Source organism: Parasteatoda tepidariorum, chromosome 9 (assembly GCF_982258835.1).
Source record: "Parasteatoda tepidariorum strain Cologne lab strain chromosome 9, Ptep-v5.0, whole genome shotgun sequence".
Taxonomy (NCBI): domain Eukaryota; kingdom Metazoa; phylum Arthropoda; class Arachnida; order Araneae; family Theridiidae; genus Parasteatoda; species Parasteatoda tepidariorum.
In genome coordinates this window covers 53,765,321-53,787,621 of record NC_141763.1, presented here as the reverse complement: position 1 = coordinate 53,787,621, position 22,301 = coordinate 53,765,321, and the positions used below count along the sequence as shown (strand labels likewise).

The window sequence follows — 22,301 nt, the reverse complement described above, 5'->3', positions numbered from 1 at the left end:
ACAGGTTTTGAGTCGTTTTCTATTATGATTATAAACTTACAGTGGAACAGTATTATAAAATCGAAAGACGCAACACTTTTTTCAAAATTTTTTGTCTAATCTTTCCAGATTTTAGAACACTTCAAATAGCTTCATTTTTTTTCAAGTTCCATTATTGAGCGGTATATAACAACAGAAAATGAGAATACAATAAAATCATACTCTAGATCATCTACTAATATGCATATAATATTAAAAAGTAGTTAATATAATATAATATAATATAATATGTATTTCTGAATCTTGACTTCTATTTTAATCTTTTTGTTTAATGCGCACATGTCCATGCCTATGCACCTAAGCCATATTTTCCAAAGCCATGGTAGGGGTAGGATTGCTCTATGATTTTGGTCAAGTGATAAGGACAGTACCTGAATTGGTATCCCTCTCTCAAAACTAACAGGAAAACTTTAAGCTATGACTCATTGCATGGCATTGCGCTGCTCATACATACTAATAGGAGCTGGTAGGAAGGAATTCACAATACTGAGCTCTCCACCAGCTGAATGAGCAATGCCATTTCCAAACGTGCTACCTGAGTGCTTGTATAATATACACAGGATAGGAAACAACACAAAAAATTAAATGAAGAGAAAAAAAATAGTCATTCATAGAAAATAAGTTTTGATAATTACCACCAAAATGTGTCCAATCTGTGTCTTTCCTAGAAGTCAAGGGCAAATAATTCAAGTATGTTGCATTGCCTTGTTGAATGTAAATGTCCAGAAGTTCTGGTGGCGAAAAATATTTTGGCATTTTACTTTGAGATATATTTTGCTGTCCAATGGAAACCGGCTGTTCCAAAAACAGCGAAGGATTTACAACAGCTGGCAAAAGCTGTTGATATGCTGGAAGTATCTTATTATTGGATAAGGAAGTCTCACTAGGCAAAGATACAAAGGCACTCGTTGTGGTAGTAGTTATATCACTGCAACATGTCACAATGGTAATGTCTGTCTTTTCAGATTTCTCCCCATTGCAAATACTTAGTTCAGCTGAGCTGCTTTCAGGCTTAAAATCAGCAGGGCAAGATATAGATCTAAAGACTTTAGGTTTTTTAACAACTGGAGCAATGTCAGGAGCTGGACCGCAATGGCTAAAGAATCGATAGCGAGCAAAAGACGGAATACACGAGGGTAAATCACTCTCTTGCATACTGTTGTACATCTCATCTGTATCATCTTCTGTGCTTTTGGTGAGGCTATCAGATCTTCCGGAAAGTGACATGACAGTATTAGTTAAATTGGCTGGCTCATCAGTTAAGTTTTGAGTAGTGGAGCAAAAGGGGGTATCTTCCCTCAATTCTTCTGAATTCAAGCTATGTTCTAAAGCTTGAGTGGTTATTTCTGAAACCTCTCTATCAACATCTGTAAGGAAAAAATTGCATTTTTATACTTTGAAGAAATTAACACAAAGAGCATAAATATGTAAATAAAATTTCAAAACTAAAATTATTAACAGCTTTAAGTTAAATTAAGGGCTCACATTTGAAAGCCAGAGGTCAGGTACAATCGGTCCTCCATAGGAAATTGTAAAACTCCTGCTTTTTAGCCAATTTTTAAAAAAAAAAAAAAAAAAAAAAAAAAAAAAACTACTTAGCATAAAAAGTTTTGTAACTGTTTTTAAACGAATTTCAATAAACTTTGATAAAAAAGTATCTGAATTTTAACATTATAATTCCAAAATGTTTAAAAATAAAGGTACAGTAGGGAAACGATTATTCTGAACGATCGGGACCATCGCTATTCCGGATAACTGATTTTTCCGGTTTTCTGAATCGCTACAAAAAGCCGTTTTTTATATTGTTAAACCCAACAAAAAAAAAAAAACATTTTGGAAAAAATCTTAAAAAGAAGAAAAAACGATGAAGTAATACACTAATGATTATTTCCAAAATCTTTCAAAAAAGAAAGAAAAATCCTAAAATCTTACGAGGAAAAAAAAATTTTTTTTTTTAAAATGGCTGGAAAATTCATCGAATTTCGTTCCGGTTTTTTGGTTTTCCAGTTTTCTGATTTCCGGATAACGGGTTCTGTACTGTATCAGAATTTTTTCAATATTTACATGTTTTTTCAATATTTACATGTTTTTTTAAGGAAAGTTTGTTTTCCACATATTTTGGTTAAGGAGTATTTCCTTTCATCACAATAGGTTCCATATAAATTAAAACTACTTTGCTACTCATTCTACCACGGTAAACATTGCAGAATAGATTGGCTTACATAATAGATATTTAAGTTTTAAAAACCTATTTGTTTTACAAAATTTAAAAACAATTATACATGGAATAATATAATTCCATAAAATAAATTGATAAATAGATCATAATATTATTGTTTGACTTACCATCTTCTTTAGCTTCAGCAGATATTGAGCATTTTTCTGGAATTATAACCATTATATCTGAATCTGTACTGTTTTGACAAAATATTTCTGACTTCTGCATTTTCACAGTATTCAAATTATTATCTTTGTGCACATTATTAAAATCTAAAAATGATTCAAGTATTAGTCAAAAGTGATAGAAAATTGCTATTTCTATATTGTTTATATAATTTTTACAATAACAGTGACATGTAGAACCTTTATTATTGTTGTAGAAAACCAGATTATCATATAAAAATAATGAATTCAAGCATTAGGGAGTTTTTCAAAAAGGCTCAGATAATTGATATCTTTTTTCACACAGACCTTTTAATAATAAATGATTGAAAAATATATTTAGTAACAAATTGAGATATATAAGAAAACTAACTGTGGCACATTCAAATAAAAATGGGTGTTGTACAAGGGATATTAAAAAATTGAAGTTAAAACAGAAAGAAAAAAATAGAATATGATATATTCATTCTACTTCCTCCCTATTTGTAAGTTTAAACTTAAGATTTCAAATATTTTTTATCAGCTGATTTTATGAATAGACAAATTAAATTACCCATTCATAAAATGAGTTAGTTTTGGAAATTTTAAAATTCCTAGATAGAAACTTATTTTAATAGACATTAGGCCCTATATTACTTAAAAAATCATAACATACATTGTCAATACACTTACAAAAATATTGATTTCCTTTACGTAACATTTAAGTATTTAGGTAAGAATATTCAAAATTCGTAAAATAAATTTTAAAAAATTAATTATCAAAAAAGAAACTGATAGACTATTAATGCACAAAACAAAAAATTTTTTTTTTTAAACAATGAGCATTCTAATTAAGGATCAAATGTTAAAGCTATGATAAACACTCATTAAAATACTTAAATTTTGTTTTATTAAATACGTTATTGATAATTCAACACATCTTAAGATTTTTTTAAGCTGCAACAGTACAGTAAAGAACCGATTATCCGGAACGATCGGGACCATAGCTATTTCGGATAACTGATTTTTCCGGTTTTCTGAATCGCTACAAAAAGCCATTTTCTTTATTGTTAAACCCAACTAAACAAATATAAGAAAAAAAGAAGAAAAAACGATGAAGTAATACACTAATGATTATTTCCAAAATGATGGTAAGGGAAACATCTTTCAAAAAAGAAAGAAAAATCCTAAAATCTTATGAGGAAAAATTTTTTTTTTTAAATTGCAGGAAAATTTATTGAATTTCATTTCGGTTTTTTGGTTTTCCGTTTTTCTGATTTCCGGATAACGGGTCCTGTACTGTAATAGTTTGGTGCCCACAATAGTGAATTATATAGTTTAGATCAATTATAATTACCATGTAAATCTGATTTTTCAGGTATATCAATATCACTCCTCAGAAGCTGAAAAATAGAGCAAAACCTTTATTCAAATTCAGAAATAGTCTGAATTACACACACATATATATAGTTATAGTACTATCTATATATATACATAAAAGAATAATATTTGCCCAGAAAAAGAACTGAATTTGTTTCTCTTTAGTAGCAATAATAATAAAATTATTTTAAAAAAATTAATATTTAAATTACTTAAAAGTATTTATAATACCGCAATGGCTCCATGAATGAAGTGAAAAATCAGGCAATGTAGTAACTGTATAATGCAGCTTTAGTTACTTTTTTTTCCGAATGGCAATGCCAATAAGTGACAAAATATTTAGATAAATGTTTCCAACTTAAGATGTGTTAAAAGTTCTAATTATTTTTTTTTCATTCCAGCAACCAAGTAATCAAAATACTACTGATAATAATAAACACTAATCACTTGCAATATTCATTTTAAAATTTATATGAATACATAATGTTAGAATTTAAAAAAAAAAACCAACTAAATAAATAAAATTTATTGCCTTAAACCGATTTGAAATTTGATGAAAACTAATAAATGTAGGATTTACGGAAAAGGAAAATGTGTCAGCATAAGTGTCGAATTGTTGAATTTATATTTATTTATAAATAAAAATTATTGCCTTAAGCCGATTTGAAATGTGAAATTTACTGAAAACTAAATGTAGGATCTATAGAAAAAGAAAATGTGTCAGTATCAGTGTCAAATTGCTGAATTTATATTTATTTATTCACAAATAAACACAAAGTGCAAGGAACTTAAAAAATATAAGAAACAAATAAGTTATCCTTCTTACCTCAGGTTTTGCCTCAACAGCAAAGTCTAAAGGAATACTTTCTTCTGTAGAAGACTGCATAACATTTTTAAAAGCCCACTCGCCTGCATTGTAAAAATATATGTTTGAAACTTTTTTTCTCCCAAGTAATTCCAACTCAGATATCAGATTTTAAATCAACACATAACAAATAAAGCTTATCAGATTAATAATAGCTTTATACAGTAAAGTGTATCAAGCAAGCAAAAATTATTCTCTATTTGCAACATTTTATCTGTTTGACTATTTCATATCTTTAATTTTTAAATTGTGATGATTAATTTGATTATGAAAAAAATACTGAAATTTGTTTTGTTTACTGCAAGTTATCTCTGTCAAAATAAAAAATGAAAATTAGAGGCAAAAATATAACATGACTTTGACAAAGCATTGCAAATGTGTTTCATTTAACAGACTGAATACTCATTCTTTATATGGAGTGACAAAATGTAAATGATTGTTAAATCAGTGCTTAATCATTATCAGTGATTATTAATCAGTGCTATAAAATCATGCATAAAACTGAAAGACATGAACTGAAAAATTAATAGTTAAAATAATTCCAATTTTTATTTATTTATTTATTATTATTGTTGCCCTTACCCCAGGAGCTTAATGATATTAAATTAACCAAAAACTGCTTTTAGATGTTCATCCCATCAATTGTATTCAGCATTATTTGGCATGGTGCTGTTGCTACAGGTCAACTTATGATAGTCATTTACCACAATCACTCAATTTTCCTGTACTTATTCCTTTTCAGAAGCCGTAACAGACATATTACCACAGTATCTAAAGTAGGCACCTTTTTACCTATATTACTAAATTTGATATCCATTAAAACATTATCAAAATAAAGCACCATTGGCATCATTGCACATTCTCTCCATTAATTTTGATAACAAAACACACTTTTTATTTCAATCAACATATGTTTTAAATTATTTAGTTTTACAAAAACAGGTTTTAAAAGAGTAACTATATACAAAATAACATGTGGTTCAAGATAACTTAAGGAGTACTAATTTAGTGACAGGGCTCTCCCATGCTATCAATTTTAATCATTGAGTTTATACACTCATGGAAAAAAAAATTAGCACACCCAGAAATAATTGCGCCCACCCATCGACGCCTCCGTTTGGAGTTTTGCCATGCACGAGGACACTGGACTGATGCAGAAAAGAACCAGGTCGTCTTTAGCGACGTATCCAAATTCAATCTCAGCAGTGATGACAATCGTGTTCATGTGTGGAGACCCCGTGGTGAACACCTCAATCCTGCCTTTGCTGTACAGCGACACACCGCTCCCACAGCTGGTGTGATTGCATGGGGTGCCATTGCCTACAATACATGGTCACCCCTAGTATTGTTCCGTGGCACCATGACAGCCCAGCGGTATGTCCATGAAATCCAGCAACCATATGTGTTGCCATTCATGCAACGGCTCCCAGGAGCAATTTTTCAACAAGACAATGCTCGGCCTCATACGGCAAGGGTGTCACAAGACTGTCTCTGTACAGTTACTACCCTTCCTTGGCCTGCTCGATCCCCAGATTTGTCTCCAATCGAGCATATCTGGGATCATTTGGGACGGCAAGTTGGGCATCCCACGAGTTTGAACGAACTAGAGGCAAGGTTACAGCAAATACGGAACAAAATGCCTCAAGACATCATACAGAACTTGTATGCCTCAGTACCCGATCGTATCGCATCGTGCATTTGCGCTAGAGGGGGTTCAACGGGGTATTAACTCCTCCGTTCTTTCGCCTTTTTCTCTAAAATAAATTATCCTTTTTCTTTGATTTTTCTAATCACTTACTTAGATCAAAGTAGTCATTACGTATGAAAAATTTCTTTTCGTTTTGACGACTCCTTCTTGGTGCGCTAATATTTTTGTTCATGAGTGTATATGAATAAAACATATATAATGAATAACATAATGATAATTTTCATAATCAATATAAGAAGCTTTAATAATAAAGAACATGGAAAAAACTTATTTTTTAATTTAATAGAGCTGCAAATTAGAAAACACTGCAGATACAAACTTTTAAATATTTGAAAAACAGAACTGTTTACAGTTTTCAACAATATACTAAACTAATGAGAAAAATAAATTTTTTTAACAGCTATATGTATATTAAAAAAAGTAAATAACCATATAGAACTAATTTTACCTTTGGCAACAGGAGGAAGTGACAAGTTGCTAGAGGAATAAGAAAATGAAGATTCTTCACATATTTGAGATGGTGACCAAATCTGCTCTTGATCTGGTTGGATATTTTCATTTAAAGCAGGAGTGGCTTCAACAATCACAGAAGAATTGCTCAAGGAAGAATAGTTTATACTACTAAAACCATCTAAAAAAATCATATAAATTATCACTAATAATATATATTAGGAGGGGGAGAAAGAGAATAATTTTTCAGTAATTAAAATTTCTTTTATCCACTCTTTATATTGATAAAACTTTCAACTACAGCTACATTTAAATTAGTTGGCATTTTGAAAAACCTTAGTTATCAAAAATATGCTCTACTATAGTTATGCTCAGTGTGTGGAAAAGATAAAACAACCGGAAGATAAAAAGAAGTTCAAGATGAAGGACAGTGTTGTCAAATTATTTATTAAAAATAAATATGCAATTTAATAGTGATTAAATTAATTATGGGAATTAAAGAAATTTTCATCTGGGGTGACTTTGTGTAGGACGAATTCTAATTAGAATCATGTAAATATTGTTAAAAGTAGTTTTATTTGCTCAACATAATGTAATTCTTCTTTTCTTTAATATAAATTTCATATAAAATCAAACAACCTTTTGATGTTTGGTGTAAGTGAAGATTAATTCACTCAGTATTTTAGAAATTTGAAAAAAAAAATACAAATCAGATATTAAAAATCCAATGAATATTGCCCATTCAACAAGAATGCTATAAACTATAGATTTACACCAAAATCTTTAAACCTCTGATTTAAATTAATGCTAGAACTACTCACATTCTACAAGGTATTCTGACCATGACATACTGCTCTTGTTTCTCAATAATATATAATTTTTACAATAGATAACAGAATGAAAAAAAATTTAATGTTTAAAAAATTGACTTTAAATTTCTAAACCAACTATGAAGGTTAATATAGCAATTAAACAAGAAGCTGAAAACAAAAAATCTACATAAAAAATTCATAATTGATTTCTAAACATGCATAGATACTTTGTTTAAATTCCATATTCATACATAATAATTTAGTGGGAAAGCATGCAGATTTCTATAATTAATTTTGTAAGACCAGAAAGTATTATAGCAATATTATAAATGTTTAAATATTAACTTTCCTATGAAAGTTGTTAAATTTAAACTAATAAGTTAGCTTCAAATGATAATGCAAATGCCCTATAAAATGGTATCATATACTATATAAGTACAATTCAACGACATAAAAAGTAATAAATAGATAGTGGCACGTTAAATATTTTCATGAACTTATAAAGATGTTTTTGACAATTTACATAAATAACAAAATTTAAACAAATATATTTAAGTAAAATATATCAACAAACCATTGGTTGAGAGGTTTTCAGTTTGGGATGAAACAGACAAAGAAGCATTTCTGAAATTTTCATAGCATCCTTCAATTGAATCCAGAGAAATAGAAGCACATTCAACTACAATGTCATGGTATGCCATTCTTTTCCATCTAAACACATTTTAATTAATGATTAACATTTAAATAATGCATTAAAAAATTACATGCAACTAAAAATAAACTTGACAGAAGCCTATTTTCAATTTTTATACCAACATAAGTATTTGGGGACAGATATAACTATAATAAATTTTTGTAAAAATAAATTATATTCTTAAAATTATGAGTTTCATGTTGATATAGTTAGAACCATTAACTATTCCAAAAATATATGAAATGTGCAAATAAAGAGCTTAATAGACAACAACTGATTGTGTACTACAAACAAGTACAATCATCAGCACTGAGATGCAAAAGAAAAGTTTGTGTTTAAAGTAATGTCAGAAAAAAATTTTTTGGTTGCTTTTTTAAAATACAATAAATCATCATAGTTTAAGCAAAATTTACAACTGAATTGATATTTGATTAAAGCACAGGGAACAGTAAATAAATTTTTTACACTGAAAAGTTTTTTATTATTTAGCAAAAAGATTAAAAACTTTAAATAAAAAATATCTTCTATTAACTAATTATTGAATATTTAATATCTGGAGATGAGCATCAAACTGATTAATGTCTTGATTATTACAAATACTACCCAACAGTCAAGTTTTCAAAACAATATAGTATTACAGCAATTCACATTTCTTTAAATATAAAATAATTAAAACTGCAACAGTTTCAAAAGCAGTTGCAGTTTCTGACAGATTTTACATTAATTTACAACTAAAATTACCAGAAAAATGTATCTGATTCAGAGTTGCATTCTCTTCGAGGAAATCAACTAAAAGTTTTTCCGCTTCCAAAGAAGAAACTTAAAATTTTTATGTATCACCAATTCTTTTGTCAAAATTATAATTTTGGACACTCTGTAATTAATTTTGCTACACTACTTTGTTAGGGGATAATGTTGAATAAAAAAAAGTGACACTTAATTTAGCTAATTGTATCTAGGTTTTCTTACTCTATCCACATTATTCTAGTACCACTTTTTTAAGGTTGAGATCTAACCAAATGTGTTGAGAGTGTCATTAAGTTGCACATTCACAAAGAGTAAAATTTACTGCAATCCTACTTTTTCTATTAATCATTCTGTAAGTGCTATTTACTGTTAGTTGCGTTGCAACTATTAAAAGGTAATTTAAAATTTATCTCATAAAAATTTTTTTATTTCATATTTTATGGAACAAAGGTTTTTCATTGAACAAAGGTATCTTATCTTATTGAACAAAGATATCTTATCTTATTGAACAAATGTATCTTATTGAACAAAGGTATTCTATTGAGCAAAGATATTAATATATTTTAGATAATCTTACTTATATTGGTCGAGATATAAATGTGGCTTCTTTTAAGTCAAATATGAGAACCATATAAACATTGGAAATAACAATCTATTATAAGTAAACACATATTGTCATGAAAATAAATCAGTGGGTGAATATCTTTCCACTTAATTAAAAAATATGAAATGAATTGACAAGAAGAAAGCCTAAAAGGTATATTTTTAAAATTATATATTTCAATATATTAGTAGAATTATTCACCTGCTAACACTAAGTTCAGTTTCTTTTGATGCAGTTACAAGCAAAGGATGCAGTCTTACTCGTTCAAGCATAGGCTATAGAAAAATAAAACAAATAATTCATGAAATATCCTAAAAATTAAAAAATATATAACAGGTAATCAATCAGAAAATCATTAACAAATCTGTTAAAAAGGCGTATTCACTTTAGTTTCAAACAGATTTGAACTTACACTAAAGAAAAAGTTATAAAATTTGCTTTTTAAACATAATAAAATATTATTCCAGTTTTCAAAAAAATAATAATAAATTAATACAATCTATACAAGTACAGAATAAGTCCTTAGTAAAAGAAGTTAACATTTGTACTTATTATATTCATTGAAAATATATATTCAGTCAGAATTGGATCTGAACTAAATTAGGAAGCTTACGGCGAACTAAAATTAGAGAAATGTAGTAAATTTCGCAGAAAATTGAAAAAAGGTGACAGGATTCTTATATAGAATGTAACTATTATATAAAATAAATGCCTGATCATCCAATATGAGGTTTACCAGAGGCCTGGCTTTAAAACAAAATTCTGTATGTACAAAATGCTACAAAAAAAAAGAGTTTTAATTACTATACTATTAGTTACTTATTGAATCTTTTTTATGCTACTTTGTCTATGTGAAATTTTGATGAACATTTTTCTGTAAGTTTGAGTTTTTGTTCTGAAATTTCTTGTTCACTTTAGATTCCTAAAAAATCGAGGCACTCAAAATAAAAGCCAACCAAGCTCAAATTTTGAGGTAAATGCATGATAGTATATTCATGCCATCTTTGCGTCATGTGTTGAAATATCAAATAAATTTCAAAGTACCCTAACTCCCATAATTCACATTCAAAATTTGCCTGAAGTGAAAACGAAATTAGTTTTTGTCTTTTGGCTCACTTTTATATCAAAATAAGAGTAGAGATTTATTAATAAAATAAGAGTTTTATTTTAAATACCTAAATTCTGTGTTGCGATACTCTGAATCAATATGTAGAATATTTTTCTTTTACATATTTTAATGCTAATCTTTTAATAGACAAAATATTACTAAAAACACTAGTTAAAATGAATAAGTGATTTAACAAATTAAAATACAAGGGTGATATTCCAAAACAATTTAGAAAATTATCTGTAGAATTATAACAACAATGATTGCTTATTAATCACAGCAACCAATTTAAATTAGTATTAAAAAAAAAAAAAGACTTATACAGAAGGAACAAGATAATTCAAAAACTATTACAAAGAATTCAAAATAAATAAATTACCTTAATAACTTGGATAAAAACTTCAAAATTATCCTTAGTGCAGTCTTTTCCTCCATAGAATGAGCGAAGATAAGCAAGGAAGTTACATGGGTACATTCCATATAAGCGATGAAAAAGAGAATAAACCCCCGTTTGAAGATGCATATTCAATATTTCTGATAAGGTGCCTAGAAAAATTTATTACAAATGTTATAGACTTTAAGACGAAGCAATAAATAAAGATAAAAACCATCCCTAAAGCACAGAATAATAAAGTTTTATGTAACAAGCCAATTTATAAAAAGTACTACTTAGAAAGTAAAAAGTGTATGTTTAATTTTCATTATTTCACAATGTTTAAAAGCAGAAATTTAATCGCCACAAAAAATTTTATTTTTAAATAATTTATAAAAATTTATTATACAACTACATTTAATAATCATGAACATTGATTAACTCTGCATTAGAGAAGAAATTCCTCTGAATAAGATTTCAAAAATGGTACAGTATGAACTAAACAGTAATGTTGTTTTCATTTGATCAACAATCATAGTGAAAGAGGAAAACACGGATTTAGTTAATACTGTTGTTAAATTTTATTCAAATTCACACAGATTTGATTTTATAACTACGTCTTCTGCTTTACAATGGGCGATATACAATGTGTATCTTGATCTAACGGCTTTCCTTCATAACTCTAAATGGTGATAATGTTATCACTGTATTTAACGTTATTCTGAGAGTCTACTTTTCATTTGGGCAACCCTTGAATATCTTAGCAAAATATTTTTAATCAAAAACTTTTTTAAAAAAATTAAAAAACTAACTGTTTTATTTTTTGAACACAAGTTTCAGAATCTTGTAAAAGTTCCTGTCTCCAATTTGAATCACGCCTCCTTATCTACGTAGATACTCGAAAGAGAATGATGCTAAAAATAAAGAATAGGCTTACTTGGTTTCTTAATATTCCATGCTGCTAGTCTTGAAAACACATCAAAAGTATCGGGTAGCATTGGTCCAAATTGGTGGGGTATCAACGGTAGGATACAAATGACGATAAAAAGACCACTTAGCAAGTTTGGAGAATTAGAGTCAGTCTAGATTAAAATTAAGAAAAACATTTAAAAAATAATTATACATAACAATAAGTAATTAATCCATTAAAGCAATAGTTAAACAAAAAATTAAAAACACTACATTCAAAAATTTTGTACTACATTACAATAGGTGAGAAATAAAATCTATACTTTTAACATGTTCAACAAGGTCTGCATTAAACGCTGACTGGAGATTTTGTGCAACCAAGTAGGCTGTTTGAAAACAATTCTTCCAAGAAGTTGTAAAGCACTATATCTTGTGGCTTCATTCTTTATCATATCATTGATTTTTTCAAAGATGTGCTATAAATGGAGAGAAAAAAAATGCAACAGAAATTCACTTGAAAAAGTAGATAATACAAATAATACACAAGAAACATACCAGAATTATGGAGGAAAAGTTTTTACCCAAATATATACCTGACCCGAGGAAAAGCAATAACTCTTCCAAAAATTTATATATACAGTGAAACCTCCTGTTATGGACACTCCTGTAAAACTGACGCCTCTCAATATGGACACATTTTTAATTTCCTGTGAATTTTCGATAAATAAACCATTATGTATATTCTCCGCAAAGTGGACACTCGCGTAACCGGACAGTAATTTTTGCCTTGAAACTTTTTTTTTATCTCTTCATACCGGACACTTGTTTTTCTAAATTAAAAAAAAAAAACTATTTCTGCTTTAAATTGTAAGAAAAAAATATAAAACTTTTCACCATTTTTAAAAGGTGTAAATTTTTTGCCTTCTCCATAACTAAATATATTTTTAAGAAATTTCATTAATAAAGAATTAATTTCTCTCCTGTCACCTTGCCTTATCTTTGTTAAGAAAGGAGAGAAAATGATACTGTTCTTGTGAAATAATTCGGGCAGCGGCATCAGAAATTGTGGGGTCTCTTATCCTGCGTCGTAAAACGCAGTATAAGAGACCCCACAATTTCAAACGATGTCTTAAATGCTTCTTCCGCACTGAAAGTTTGTCATTTTCTTATCAATTTGAAGACTGTATTTAACAAAGCTGTGGTAAAAAGAGAGAACAGAAATATAATCTTTGAGTTCTTTATATAAATGAAACATTTATTCAGACACTTGATAGATATCAATTGTCTATAATCAACTCCATAGGTCCTCATGCTTTACATGTATGCATTGTTTTCTTTTCTGAGCATCGTGGGAGGTTTACTTTCAAGAAGGTATTCATCACATATCCTATAAAGTGATGGGTAGGTGTTAGGGGATGTAAACCTAATAATTGAAACCAACTCAGGACTAAAAGCTCCTATTTGGTATCATATGACTAACTTGAATATCTGTGCTAATAGGAAAATTATATTCATTTTTCTGTAGCTACATCTAGAATTATGTATCATTATCAAAGTTTTTCATATGCTTTTTCCGTATAGAATTTCTTTTTTAAAGTTAAAATAAATATGCTTGCAAATAGTTATTGTAGATTATTCAATTATTTCTACATCTTCGAAAATATTCAAAAAACAATTTATGGTGTTAAACTTCGTCATTAGGGTACCCATCCCGTAAACGGACAACTCTCATAAACGGACAATTTTTCGGTCCCAAGAATGGCCGCTTAATCGAGGTTTTACTGTATGTATAGATATATACATAAATTCTTTCAACAAGAAACTACTATTTTAACTTTAACCTACAGATACTATATCATATACAGTTTGCTTCAATTTAAAATTACAAGATAAAGAATAAATTGCATAATTAAAAATTCACAAATGATTCTTAAATTTCCTACTTGACTGCATGTTATTTCATTCTTTAATTATAGTAATGCCTCTCAAAAAATTTAATATATTCAATAAAATGTCACATTACAAGAAATAATCGTCTTCAAATTCATAATCATAACTTAAGATATTTCAGGTTCTATAACAAATGTAAAAAGTTTTATTGGGCTTACTCATAGTTCAAATGAAAAGAAAATTATAAATGCATAAGAAAATAAATACCTTATCATGAGGTTCTCTCACATGTAGAAGAACATCGAATGCACTTTCAGATTGAGTAGCAACATAAAATTCAATCAAACTGTTCAGAAGTTTAGAATCCTTATCTAAAAATTACAATATCCAATGAGTTATTATAACTTGAAATGTTTAAATAATATTGAAATCTCAAATAATAAACCATTTTTTAAAAAAAAGTTAAACACTATCTTAAATATTTTTTTAAAAATTTAATTCGTATCTTTCCAATGCTTAATAATTTTTAAAATTTTCAGAAAATTTTTATTAAATGGTTATATTTTCAAATGTAATAATTAATTTTATTGCTGATCATATTGTTATTGCTTACAAATCAATGTTATGCTACAAAAATAAATATCTAATTAATTAAGTAGAAAATATAAATATATAAGATTATTAGAAAGAATTAGTTGAAAATAAGAATTTACTTTATTTCTTATGACTTATTGTGAATATTTTATTATTTATTGTTTACATTAAATTTATTTATTATGATCCTACGATAAATAAATAAATAATGATAAATAAAATTGAGAAAAAGAATTCTGCTGAAAGTTTTATTTTTATAAACCTTTCAAAATATCAATAGAATAATAGCTTGACAATTCATGTACCAACTTTTAAGTTTGCTTTCAGAAAAAAATTTCCAAAGTAATAACAGAAATTTAGATTAAATCAGGTAAGTCTCCATTTGAAAATTATTAGCTCCCCCATCTTTAGAATGCAGGAATAAGATTGTTTTAATATCAAAAATGCTTTAAATAACATTTAAAAAAAATTATTTTATAGTGTATAAACTATATTTCTAAGATAAAAATTATTTTAAATTATCAAAAACTCATTTACAGATTAACAGAGCTTTGGGTAACAGAAAAATATGCAAATGTTAAATCCAATATTTAAGTAAAGATTTTAAAATTAACTTCAGTCATTAACACAATTAAATAAAAATTTCACGGCATACTGATATGATCATATCTGCATAAAAGAATTTCTGGGAATATCTCCTTAAGGTGAAATGACTCAGATATTTTGACATTCATGTTGAAACCAACTGCAAAAACTAAATTAGTTTAATGTCCTATGATAAAAACTAGAAGGTCAGGGGTAAGCTTAACCTCATTCTTTTTTATGTATTGGAAAATCATGTTAAAAAAATTTAAATAACATGCATCAATAAGACTGACTCACCAAACATAAGAAATATAGAAATAGGAAAACAGCATGATCTGACAATGAGTCACCCTTTCAATTTGTGGACGACTTTTCGAAGGTAATCACTAAGGTAAACCACGATGCACGTGAAGTGGTAGTCAATAGACACAGATTTTACTGAACTACAATTTGATTCAAGCAATCACATACTTAAGTTGTTGTTTCTAATGCCACTTGCCATATGGGCAAGCCTGCTTGGTGAAACCGAGCAAATTTAAGGCAGAATGTGCATTTCTTGTTTTGTAGTGGCGTCATTTATGGCCAAGAATTCGACTTCTGCCACACCATACGTCGGACCCATTCATACAGCCACAGATCGTAATTTTGACCTGAATCAGAGAACAATCGATCTCCAATCCAGTACCCCCTCAGGTATTGATTTGTTATGGGAACATGGAGGACTTTTGCGACTCGACAGATTTAATGTGCATCAGTCACTTTACTACATGGAGAGTCTTCGGTCGGCGGGGTTCGAACCCATGAACTCTCGGACATGGGCCCAACGCCCTACAGACCACGCTATCCTGGCCTACACATACTTAAGTAATATCAGGATAAGGGCTGTTTATTTCTTAAGTATAAATAAATATATTTGATATATAATCTATGCTTAAAAATTATTATAATTAACTAAATATGAATTATTACAGTATTTATTAAAAGGGAAGATTGCTTCTCATGAAACATAAAATCAAAATTTTTTAAGAGAAGAAATAAGATAAAGGCTTACTAAATAAAAGAATATAAAGAAAACTAAATAGTCATACTGCTACCAAATAATATAAATAGTCTTACTGCTGTAGAGAGTATTCCGAATCACTTCCTTCAATGAATTAACAGTATCTGAATCATTAGATTCCAGGAGAATTAATAGCTCTGAAAAACTTTCAGGATTATTATATCCTGCTTTTTCATTCTTCTCTTTCCACTGAGGCATCTGTAAATAAACAAGAATTTTTTTAATTAAAAAAAGGAAAATAAATTACATTTTAAAGATAGAGAAATTTTAAACGTTTGAAAATATTCTATTCTAGCAATTTATTTGAATAGAATGAATATTTTGTATAAAAGACCAATACAATGATATTAAATTTTAAAAGGATGCTTAAAAATTCTCATGGCAATAAAAATGTGTTAATCCTCTAATACCGTAGAGCCAAATTTGAAGAATGTCCCTTTCTTATAACGTAGAAGACGCATAACATAGGTTTACTATGTGGAGAAGTTATGTAAAGATAAATACAGCAAAATGTCCCATATTTGGAATTAATGGAATTTTGAAAATGGATTTTTAGGAACAATAGGTTTTTAAGATAAACAAGTCGAAATATGCATAATTCAATAAAAAATAACAAATAATTAACATTAATATCATACAACATTTTCTTAGAGATTGATTGATCATCAATTAACTAAAGAATGTTTAATATGATAAAATATAGGGTGACCTGGGGTAATTCCTGATCAAAAAATGCAAACATCTATTTTGTGAAAAAACTATTCAAGATAGAATTTTAATATTTACTGGAAATTTGAGGCTATATGAGATGAGTTCTATGCTACCTTCTTTTGTTTGAAAGTCTAAATAGAATTTAAAAGATTTTAAATTTTTAGTGATCAGGAATTACCCCTTCTCTTGATCATTTTTGTGGTAATTCCTGATCATTTCTGGGGTAATTACAGATCACCAGTTTTTATAGTAAATGGGCTGTTTAAAAATAATTATACAATGGTAATTAACAAATAAGACATTAAGATCAAACAAATGAACCAAAAAGATATTTTTAAGCAGCTATTAAAATGTTTATTTAAAAGTAGGAATTAACACTTCAGCTGTGGCAGCAGCTCTCACACTGAAATTTTCATTTTCAATCATTAAAAGAAATTTGCTATTTTTGCTTTCTAGAAGCTTAGTATCCTTTTCTGGCTTATAATTTCTCACCATATTTATATTAGGTTAATTTATCAACTTAAAAATTATTCTAACAATGAACACACATAAAATTAAGATAGAAGAAAGGTAAGACAAGCTAGAAATGGTGTATATCAGAACACATTTGTCTTATATACAGTTAAAAACAAATTTTGTGATTATAGTTAAAATGGATTTTATAGTTGTTCCACTTAATAAATATGAACTGTTATTTAAGAAAGGACAATTAACTATTTATTAGCTATTCTTTATACTATTTATAAGAAGAAATGAAAATGATCAGGAATTACCCCAGTGATCAATAATTACCCCATCTGTAGGGGGCAAAATTTGATATAATTTCCTATAATCAATTATAATGTTTACAGTAGATGTGAGACAATGAAACAAAAGCTTACACTATTTTTATATCAAAGAAAAAGAAAGTAACTCAAAATATTTATTATTAAGAGAAGGGGGAGATCTCTGCAGAAATGTGCACATTTTGAAACCCATCTTTGAAATGGAAAATGCAGAAAGCATTTTAAAAGATACTTATTTTGTTAGATTAAATAAAAAATTATTATTAAGTAAATGTAGTTATACTTTAGTAAAGTTTACAAGCATTCCTGTCCATATCTCAAATTTTAAAAAAAATAATTTTTTTAAAAATAAAACTTAGGTGATCATTATTTACCCTAGAAACAGAGTGATCGTGAATTACCCCGGGTCACCCTATGCACATAAAAACAAATAAAATGTGCAAGCAATAGTTTGAAATTTCCTTTAGATGAATAAAGAAACATTTTCCTCCCTTTTTTTTTTTTTTAATTTGATGCAAAGAAATAGCAAAGATGATAATCAGTAAATGTATGATAAAACAAGTAAAATAATCTGATTTAATAAAAACATATAAAACAAGTAACAGATTTGAGTAGAATTTTTTTATGGAAATATTTAAGTGTAACTTAATTACATATTAAAGATTACCTGCTCATATTCTTTTCTAACACTTTTAATATTGAGCTTCATTAATATTCACAGTTTATTTTTCTTATGAAAGTTGATTTTTCTTTAATTCAAACATAAAGAAAAAAAAGATTTCATTTTTTTGAAGAAAAAAAAATTATAAGTAAATCATGATTGATAAAAAGTGTCCAGAAAATAGATGCTTTTGGTAAATGGATAAATGTACAGATCTGGGATCTAGTACTGTATTACTTGTGTAATGCAAAACTCCACGAGAATAATACATCAATAGAAACTAACAGCCTAATAAAAAAAATTAAATTCAACTAAATCAAGTTTGATCATCTCTTTTCATGCTCTATGGTATATAAGGCTCTCAGTTTTATTCTTTACTTTTCCCTGTTAGCCGCAGTCCCCCATGGCAGAATTTTTTCGGGATTTCTGCGACAAACCTCTCTTGCACTAATATTTTTTTGCACGATACTTTAAATAATAACAAATGTACATGTTATTAACTTAAAGTTGCAAAAGTGTTGTATTTACAAAAAAAGCCTATTCAGATAAAATAAAATTGTATATAATTATTTTCATTGAATATGTAACATTCTTTATTTCAATATTATGGGGATATTCCCGCATTTTGGAAGGGAGGTGGAACACACTAATTATTCCATTTTTCATAAATCATCACATAAAAAAAGAGGGGGAAAAAAGAATCGTGAAATCCGTATCAGTAACTAATGAAAAAAAGCTTGGAGGAAAAATTAAGCCGATTGGACTCTTGAAAAATGGGTTACTAAATGTGTGTGTAATGCGAGTTTAGGTTGCTGTCGAAAAAAATATCGATAGAATCATTGCATTAAAAACTAAATATTCAAATTTCTTATATTGTCAGAAATTAATCGATATATTTAAAAATCATGTGAAAATCAATATCAATAACTGACAAAAACACAATCGAAATACTTCATTGATTTACGATGTTATTGGCATAATTTGAGCGTGTTAAAAAGTGTTTAATTAAAAGCATGATTGAAATTTTAAGTGTAGACATAATATTAACTGAAAAATAACCGGAATTTTACAAAACCCGGTGAATTTGGTAACACTAGAAACAAACAGCCAATTAAACAATGCATTCGTCAGATTATAAGTAAATAATCAAATAAGTGATTTAAGTTCTATGTATAATAAAAAAAATTTTATAGGAAAATGTCAAAATTCAAAGCAATAGCTATAAAAAAAAAATTAAAACACCGTATGGATTAACGAGGATATCTGTGAAAATCTAGCTTGTTAGAAAGTTATTTATTGAATCCGCAATTCGAACTTCAGGTTCCGTAATAATATCAGACTTTTTTATAAAAATCATGTAAATATTAATAACTGAGCAATAAAAGGCATATGGATTTCCAAAAAAAAAACAAGTAAAAATTTGTTACAATAATTGCTCAAAAAGATAATCAAAACACTACATATATTTACGATGGAATCAACACAAGTCGTGAAGACTCAAATGCATGATTTGATATTTTCATGTGCGTAATATATTGAAAATATAGAATCGATTTTATTACAAACAAACCAAGAAAAAAAAGAGGGGCATTATTTTACTACAAATTTTAATTTGTAAAAAAATCCGCAATCACAGTCAAATTTTATTAAAATGTAAAATAAGGTGCTCTTTAAAAAAATGAAAGAAACATTTTTTAAGCTTTTGTGATTTCATTTTTTTAAAAAATATATTACTGATATTAAATTTTAGCTTAAGCCAGTCACTGTCATAATGAAGTAAACAATGTAACAACACTGTAATAATGTTTTTCATAATGAAGTAAACAATTCCCAATGAAGTAATTATGATTTTTCCTATTCTCATATGAGAATAGGAAAAATCATGAGCATCTCTTTCCCCTTTGATAAGCGAGAAACGCATCTTTCGAATATAAATATGGATAAAAAAAAAATTTGCAGAAAAGATACCAAATTTCTTTAGTCCCCAAAGAAAAAATCTTCTCTAAAAACTTCAACGTTCTGCAACAATATCACAGCGATTCAGCCACGTGGTAACTCTTGCTTCCTACCAACTGGTCCACCCAACCTTATTCCTTTTTCTCCATCATTCTGCGCCACATCAGTTTCGGGCATCCTCTCAGGCGATTTCCATCTGGTGTCCAGTTGTAGGTGATATTACTAACTCTACCGTTATCACAGTCTCACTGGGAAATCACACTTTCACTGAGACATAGATGGGATCCTCTAATTTTAATTTCTTTATCTATGGGTTTTATATTTGTTTTCGGTAATAGCATTTCATTGATAACGGTCCTATACCAAAAATATTCCTAATAATTTTCAAACATTTTGAAAAACATATTTGCTGCATTTTTAATTTAAAATTTGATAACTATGATTTAAATCCTTAATTTTATTTAAGTAGATGAATAGTTTCAAATTAAAAACTTAAAGTCTTTAGATAATAATTAAGAAAATCATATTCTTATAACCTATAAGCCAAAGAAAATCAGAAAAATTAGTGACCAAGTACACGAGTTTTTTAATTCAATTGGCTTAAATTCCAATAAGTCTTTAGAATCAAATGATTATTAAAAATCCAAGGATTAATTAGAAGTAATAGGTGCTGTTATATGTTACTATTAATTTTGAACTTTTTTTGAGTGTAAAATAGACAGAAATTAGATTTATATTAATGTTTTTGTCAACAAATTATTCCACATCCAAAATTTGTAAGCTAAATTTCAAAGTAAAATGTACTGTAATTTTGAAATGCGTTGACACAGTGATTAGGGCACTGTGCTGACATTGTGAAAGACCCTGGTTCAACAGCTTGATTGAGATAGATGGGTACATGTTTGTCTGGGCCTATAACTTTGCAATAACAATTTCTGTTTATTATTCCACTAAATCCGGATTTCAAAAACACAGATTATTCTAATTCATTATCAGTAATAAGTAATAAATGATCGATAAATTATTAGCTAGATACATGAAAAAGGCAATAAAATTATCAAAATTACATAAAATTTTAAATTCTAGATACCAATCAATAGATTGATATACTCCCCCCCCCCTTAAAGAAAAATCACACTTCACAAAATAATAAAAATGAGTATGCTCATAGATTAGTTTTGCCTTCATCAGAAAAAAAAGCAAATAAATACAATAACTTTCTCATTGCTCTAGATACATATAAGAATTTTTATATTCTCATTTTATATTCTTATTAGAATCTTTTCGTAAAGCAAAAAGTTATTAAAAACTCATTAACTGTAAAATGCAAATCTAACACTTTTGATTAGACAACAAAAACGATAATTATTCAAAATATAAAACGTCTTTTTTTTATCAATCTAAGTTTTTAACACAATCGTCTTTGATAATAAAATATTAATTAACACAGTCAGCTACAAAAAATTACCAAAATAATTTCGAAACATAACATTAATTTTAAAAAAATACATCATTAATAAACACAGCTAATTATTTCAGAAGTAGTAAAAGTTCAAATTTCTGAAACATAAATAATAACAAACATTGTTTATTTATCTAACTTTTCACAACTTAGCCATTGAATATCAACGTTGTTTAAACAAATAGCATTTAAATTAACTGTTTCTTTAGTGAATTACATAATTATTTTACCGTGACAATTCAGAACAACTCCATAAAAATTAAAAGGAATGAAAGAAACTGCAGCAACACTTATAGTAGAGAGGCAGAAAAGAAAAGTAATATTTTCTTTTCTACTCATTTAGTTGATTTGTGCATATTGCCATCTCAACGAAACTACATTAGTTATAAATAAAATTAATTTATTATAAATTCCTTAAATGCTAGAAAGCTGCAATAACTATTAAATTTAAATATTTATACAGTCTCAAGATAAATATACTTTCCCTTACTTGATTTATCAATGATTTCAATAAAATCTTTCTTAGCAGTTGTGTCATTTAGTTGAA

The 22,301-nt window shown here is 27.8% G+C and overlaps 1 protein-coding gene across 1 annotated transcript in view; it reads right to left on the bottom strand.

Moving 5' to 3' along the window:
- The window catches only part of Tsc1 (tuberous sclerosis 1 protein hamartin), a 35,075-nt gene extending 12,959 nt beyond the window's left edge, over nucleotides 1-22,116 (bottom strand). The window contains exons 1-13 of the mRNA XM_043040296.3: nucleotides 21,985-22,116; nucleotides 16,236-16,377; nucleotides 14,208-14,311; nucleotides 12,374-12,526; nucleotides 12,079-12,223; nucleotides 11,148-11,314; nucleotides 9,862-9,935; nucleotides 8,190-8,326; nucleotides 6,802-6,984; nucleotides 4,607-4,689; nucleotides 3,758-3,803; nucleotides 2,386-2,529; nucleotides 675-1,406 (exon numbers count right to left, since the gene is read on the bottom strand). Of these exons, the coding sequence (XP_042896230.1) occupies nucleotides 675-1,406; nucleotides 2,386-2,529; nucleotides 3,758-3,803; nucleotides 4,607-4,689; nucleotides 6,802-6,984; nucleotides 8,190-8,326; nucleotides 9,862-9,935; nucleotides 11,148-11,314; nucleotides 12,079-12,223; nucleotides 12,374-12,526; nucleotides 14,208-14,311; nucleotides 16,236-16,377 (2,110 nt within the window). The 5' untranslated portion in view covers nucleotides 21,985-22,116. The remainder of the gene's footprint in view (nucleotides 1-674; nucleotides 1,407-2,385; nucleotides 2,530-3,757; nucleotides 3,804-4,606; nucleotides 4,690-6,801; nucleotides 6,985-8,189; nucleotides 8,327-9,861; nucleotides 9,936-11,147; nucleotides 11,315-12,078; nucleotides 12,224-12,373; nucleotides 12,527-14,207; nucleotides 14,312-16,235; nucleotides 16,378-21,984) is intronic.
- Nucleotides 22,117-22,301: the final 185 nt, after the last annotated feature.